The sequence below is a fragment of the Bactrocera neohumeralis genome, chromosome 3, assembly GCF_024586455.1.
Source record: "Bactrocera neohumeralis isolate Rockhampton chromosome 3, APGP_CSIRO_Bneo_wtdbg2-racon-allhic-juicebox.fasta_v2, whole genome shotgun sequence".
Classification (NCBI taxonomy): domain Eukaryota; kingdom Metazoa; phylum Arthropoda; class Insecta; order Diptera; family Tephritidae; genus Bactrocera; species Bactrocera neohumeralis.
In genome coordinates this window covers 31,480,631-31,487,121 of record NC_065920.1, presented here as the reverse complement: position 1 = coordinate 31,487,121, position 6,491 = coordinate 31,480,631, and the positions used below count along the sequence as shown (strand labels likewise).

Here is a 6,491-nt window from a genome sequence, read left to right as displayed (position 1 = left end):
ATTACTACCCAGTTTTAGATGCTTATATATAAAATAAAACGAACGAAAAATACTAAACATAACTTATTAAGATACATTTTTAATAATCTAGGCAAATATTTTACAACACAGCTGAGTGCAAATGTCATTCACATACACACACACACATATATTTAATATTACTTTCTTCAAATTTTGTTTGGCCAAAGTGCTCATATTAAATTGTGATTTCAAAGAGGGCGCCATTTTAGAGAAATGTGTGGATTATAATTACATATGTTCAGTTTAACCAGAGAAAAATGAAGATTTTGTTGTTTAATTCGTGAGAAAGCTTAAATGTATAGATATATTTTTTTTAATAGCAAAACTTCAACATAAAAAACTCGTGTGTAAAAAATATGCAGCTCACCCAACACATATGCAAACAACACGCTTACATTTATACACACATTTGAAACACCTCCAAATAGATGGGAATTATAAATATGAAAAAAATAAAGTCAAAGTGCATCCAAAGGTTAAGGAGATCTATGAAACATTATATAAATAGAAATATGTATATATATATACGTATATAACTACATGCATATATATAGTAACAATGTAAATAAAAGTAATAATTTATGTACAGTAACATTTTGCATAAACACGCTTATGCACACCGCCAAGTCCACGAACATACTTACAAACATACATACAGTTGGTATGCGTTTGCGTGCAGCACATTTATATACGAAACATTTGTACTATATATACATACATACATACATACTCGTACATGTATGTATGCAAACAAAAGCTTGAATAATCACATAAATAAAAAATAAATCAATAACATAGTGAATTAATAATAAAAATTATTGAATTTTAAATAAAAATAATACATACATACATGCATTAATAAAGAAAATTTCGATTTTGCCGCATCCTACGAATCCATATGCCTAACACACATTTGTTAATAATATAATACATACTAGTACATACATACATATGGTTACGCTATTTGTACTTCCACACATACGAAAAAGAAGTGTGCGGGTGGCAAATGGTCGCATAACAGCAGTAAACATTTAGTAAAAACAAAAAAAAGACAAAAAAAAATTTAAACGGATATGAAATTAATAAAACCTTGCATACATACAGAACTTTGTCAGTAACATGCTAAGTATGTAATAGTAACCAATTTTGGATCAAAACGTAAAATCTTAAAGATATAAAATTGAAGTATGTATACACTAAATCGTATAAAACGGCATACACTCAAGAAAATAATAATAAATAAAATAACATAAAAACGAGAAGCGAAAAAACACAATGTATAAGCGAAGATGAAAATAAGATAATAATGATAATGAAATAAAATAGTGAATAGATTATCTTAAAAATAAAATTATTAAAAATATTAACGAATAATTTCACAAAATGGTGATTTGACTTTCATTTGTAGCTCTTTGTTGGGGGGGAAATGTTTTATGCATTCCAATTAAATTGAGTGAGACTACGACTTTTTCTTTCCGTTTTCATAAAACCTATAAAAATGCTTCACACAGGGCTGCGAATTTGTTAATTAAAAAATTTGGATTAAAAATCCCAAAATTGGTACAAAAATTGAAAATCTAATTTAATTTATGCATTATTTGTAACCTTGACTTTACTTAACAGGAAAACGTTTTTCGTATTTAATTAATATATATTTGTAACCATCAGAAAACTATTCATATGAACGGAATTAATTTAAATTCCACTAAAGGAAAAGCGTCGTATTTATATCGATCTGAACGGAATAATAAATTCCACTAAAGCAAAGCAAAAATACCCTCATTAATAATTACAAATTGGTAAATATATCGTAATTATTGTTATCAATGTTTCTTTTAAATGAGTCAGCAAGAAAGATATACTATTGGTTTTGCAATATATAACATTTTATTTTAAATTTGATTTCTATTAAAAAAAGTGTTAAATAATTTAGTTTTATATTTTTGCAATATCAATTTAAGCATTGTATCACTGTATTGATATTGAATTTAGTTTTACTTTTTTCCATTATCAATTAAAGCACTTTATCACTGTATTGTGCGGTTAACTCCATCGAAGGCCTCATTTTTGTGGTCGCTTACATTTGGACGTGCTTCATAGGTGCAAATTGTTACGCCATGGTAATGTGACTCGCTGAACTCACCACGTAGGCCTTTGTACAAGAAATGTGAAAAGTAAAAATTTTTTCTTTATAATTACAATCTATTATCATAACCTCACCAATATAGTAAATTCAATTGTTAAATGATGCACCGAAGAGAATGTGACCACCTGAAAAGTTTTATAGTAAATACGTGTCGCATCATCGCCGAAATTGGAAGGAAAATGCAATGATAAATGATGCACCGAAGAGAATGTGACCACCCTGAGGATAGATGGAAAAATTAGCAATCAATAAAATGTAAATAACCTAAAATAAAAAGAGTATTGTAATATTATTAACTACGCTCCTCATCAATTTGTTGTTTTATATATTACAATTTATTTTCCCAATTAAACTTTTGTACACCAAAAAACCCTGTTATCTCTATAAGTAGATTTTATTTAGCAAATATAACTAAAAATCGGACACCTTTACATTTTTAATGGCAAATATAGTTTCATAAAAATTTTTATTTAATTGGGCTTACTTTATAATTAGTTATAAATATATATATACATATGAAATCTCTACTTACTTTGGTGAATATTCTATTTCTCCTCGGGGATCTCTTGTCAGTTCAAATTCTTGGTCAGCCTTGGCTCGTGCATCATCAAATGTCATTTTAGGCCGGTTCTTAAAACTAATTATATACTTTTTTGTTGTGCTTATTCGATAATTGAACATTACAATTTTCGTTTACTTACAGTCTTACTTTGTTCGGATGTGTATTGTCATTAGCACCCACAATTATTATACCTTTCAGCTTTATGTTACCGGTAAATGGTATGTTGAACAGTAATTCTTCATCAGCATCACTTTGCACGAACTGCGTTTGATATAAGAGATTTGACGTATAAGTAACATCTATGTATTGTATTTAAAGACTTACATCCGCATGATTCAATCGATTTTCATAAGCTTTGAACACTTTCTTTCCGCTTCCTTCGAGTTCCTCGTTCAGACACTCCAAATTGTCCATATCAATTTTTTTGAACAGTGAATACTCTATACCCATTTCCAGGGCATGATCGACATCAGTGGCTTCATGACCACAATCCTGTCCATGGTTATGCGAGTGGCCGTGCGGCATTGTGTCTTGTTTTATTAACGATCTTAAATTAATTCAAAAATTACTAATCACTTTCTCTATAAATAAACAGTGCTTCTTAAATGCAATGTTCATTCACAATAGAGCAATCACAGCTGATTTAGCGTGCTGCTTAGTGATGTGCTTCAAACGGGTACTTTAAAAACTTGTAAAATGCAAAATAGCTTGTACACTATTCGCAGCATCACAGCTTATTTTACATTAAACCAGATTTTGCAATTAGATTATTTTTAGATTTTTTGTGTGAATGTTTACATAATAAGAAACGCTTGGTTTATTATCATGATTCAATTATGTAAGGTTGTATCCGTAACACAAAAACAACAATTTGTCAAACGTTTTTATCGTGACAGATAAAACTGGGAAAGACTTAACGCAACTGTCCTCTTACAGACCAATACTATCAGAGATGTCTCTTTTTCGCCATGAAAATAATATAAATCCGATCAATTCGGGTTTCGTGCAGGACAAGCACTATAGAGTAAACATAATTATTACGAAATTAGGAAGGCATTCGAGCACAGGAAGTATGTGCAGAAATATTCCTTGACCTTTTGTAACATACATATACCTTAATAAGCTACTAGCCCGGCGGGTCGCCGCTGACCAGGCGACTTTTTTCTATTACTTAAATTTCAAAATTCGTGATATTTTTTCAATGCAAAGACAATCAATTAATTCATAAAGTTATATAAAAGTTTTGAATATGAAGTAATCAATTTTGGTAAGTATAAATACTAAGGTACAATTAAAGAGCTTTTAGAGAGGCGACATTTTAATTTTCTTTTTATAATAAAATAATACTTATTTTGAAGCAACGGAGGATGTAGCCATGTGTAGAAATTCAAATGAGGAAAGTTCTCTGAACGCCATTCACTTGGAGTGGTCAGAAAAGATTCTTTTACATATGGCTTAAGCAGCTCACGACTTCCCGTCTTGGTTACTTGGTGCTCTGGGTAGCAAAGAGACATCCGTTTGAAAACGAGCTAAAGTGAGAAAGCGAAACATCCCCTCCGCAGAGTTGTGCGCAAGATTAGGGACCCGCCACGTAGAAAACAAATGAAGAAAATAGCCTTGGATGAGAGACCACTGCAAACGTATTAAAGATTACGATTTAAAAGCATGTACTTGGAATGTTCGGTCCTTTAATTGGAAAGGTGCTGCTGGTTGATGCCCGCGTTGCAATTACTTAAGTGGCCATATAAAGGAGTACAAATTCGGTGTGGAATTCGTGGTGAGAGAGAGACTCTGTCGCCGAGTACTTTCATTTATCCCGGTAGATGAACGTCTAGCAATAATTCGTATTAAAGCGAAGTTTTTCAACATATCGCTGATTTGCGTTCACGCCCCGACGGAAGAGAAGAACAATGTGATCAAAGATGTCTTGGAGCGCTCTTATGAGAGCTGCCCGCGCCAAGATTGTGATTGGCGACTTTAACGCCAGGGTGGACAGAGAAGGTATCTTTGGCACTACGGTCGGTGAATTCAGCTTTCATGACGAAACATCCCTAGTAGGTTGAGGCTGATCGACTTCGCCGGCGCCCGAAATATGGTTGTCTAGTCCCCGGATCTAAAAGCCACCAACCGGATCGATCATGTTGTGATAGACGAAATACAAGTCTTCAGTGTTTTAGACGTGCGTCGACTCCGAAGTCCTAGCATTGACTCGGATTACTATCTTGTTGCAGCGAAGATATGCACCTACCTCTGTGCAGCAAAAAAAGCACGTCAACAAACACAAGGAAGGTTCGGCGTTGAGAAGCTACAATCACAACAGACAGCCAAACTTCAACTCGACTTGCAGGGAACTGTGAACCTGTCAAACTCCTTACGTACAGCTGCAAACGAAGCTATTGGTTTTCGAAAAAAGCAAAAGAACAGCTGGTACGATGGGGACCATCATTAGAATGCAAACAAAAGTTTCATATGAAATTTCAATTAATCGACTAAATGTACCATATTTTCGAAAGAAGAAGCACGCTCTCAAGTAATACGATCTTATATATTTGAATCCTGGTGTGTATATGTACATATATTTCTCCGACGTAAGCCGAAAAATGTCAACGTTTAGTACATTTTTATACTCTCGCAACAATGTTGCTAAGGAGAGTATTATAGTTTTGTTCACATAACGGTTGTTTGTAAGTCCTAAAACTAAAAGAGTCAGATATAGGGTTATGTATACCAAAGTGATCAGGGCGACGAGTAGAGTCGAAATCCGGATGTCTGTCTGTCCGTCCGTCCGTCTGTCCGTCCGTCCGTCCGTGCAAGCTGTAACTTGAGTAAAAATTGAGATATCATGATGAAACTTGGTACACGTATTCCTTGGCTCCATAAGAAGGTTTAGTTCGAAGATGGGCAAAATCGGCTCACTGCCACGCCCACAAAATGGCGGAAACCGAAAAGCTATAAAGTGTCATAACTAAGCCATAAATAAAGATATTAAAGTGAAATTTGGCACAAAGAATCGCATTAGGAAGGGGCATATTTGGACGTAATTTTTTTGGAAAAGTGGGCGTGGCCCCGCCTCCTACTAAGTTTTTTGTACATATCTCGGAAACTATTATAGCTATGTCAACCAAACTCTACAGAGTCGTTTTCTTCAGGTATTTCCATATACAGTTTAAAAATGGAAGAAATCGGATAATAACCACGCCCACCTCCCATACAAAGGTTATGTTGAAAATCACTAAAAGTGCGTTAACCGACTAACAAAAAACGTCAGAAACACCAAATTTTACGGAAGAAATGGCAGAAGGAAGCTGCACCCAGGCTTTTTTTAAAATTGAAAATGGGCGTGGCGCCGCCCACTTATGGACCAAAAACCATATCTCAGGAACTACTCGACCGATTTCAATGAAATTCGGTATATAATATTTTCTTAACACCCTGATGACATGTACGAAATATGGGTGAAATCGGTTCATAACCACGCCTTCTTCCAATATAACGCTATTTTGAATTCCATCTGATGCCTTTTCTCTATAATACGAGTATAAACATTAGGAACCAATGATGATAGCGGAATAAAACTTAAAAAAAATACGGTATTTGAAAAATATGTAAATGACGTATAATGAAATCTCGATTATCACTTTATCATGCGAGAGTATAAAATGTTCGGTGACACCCGAACTTAGATCTTCCTTACTTGTTGGGTCGACTTTTAAGTACGGAAATAAATCCTTTCTGGTTTCATGCTATAAACAAGTATCAGCG

The 6,491-nt window shown here is 33.7% G+C and overlaps 1 protein-coding gene across 1 annotated transcript; it reads right to left on the bottom strand.

Moving 5' to 3' along the window:
• Nucleotides 1-1,885: 1,885 nt before the first annotated feature.
• On the bottom strand, nucleotides 1,886-3,340 carry LOC126753122 (PITH domain-containing protein GA19395). Its single transcript, XM_050464308.1, has 5 exons — nucleotides 3,054-3,340; nucleotides 2,869-2,990; nucleotides 2,700-2,804; nucleotides 2,308-2,386; nucleotides 1,886-2,180 (listed from the first exon to the last, which is right to left on the bottom strand). Exons 1-5 carry the CDS (start codon nucleotides 3,252-3,254, stop codon nucleotides 2,049-2,051), a joined length of 639 nt encoding a protein of 212 aa, XP_050320265.1. The 5' UTR covers nucleotides 3,255-3,340; the 3' UTR covers nucleotides 1,886-2,048.
• Between the last annotated feature and the right edge of the window lie 3,151 nt (nucleotides 3,341-6,491).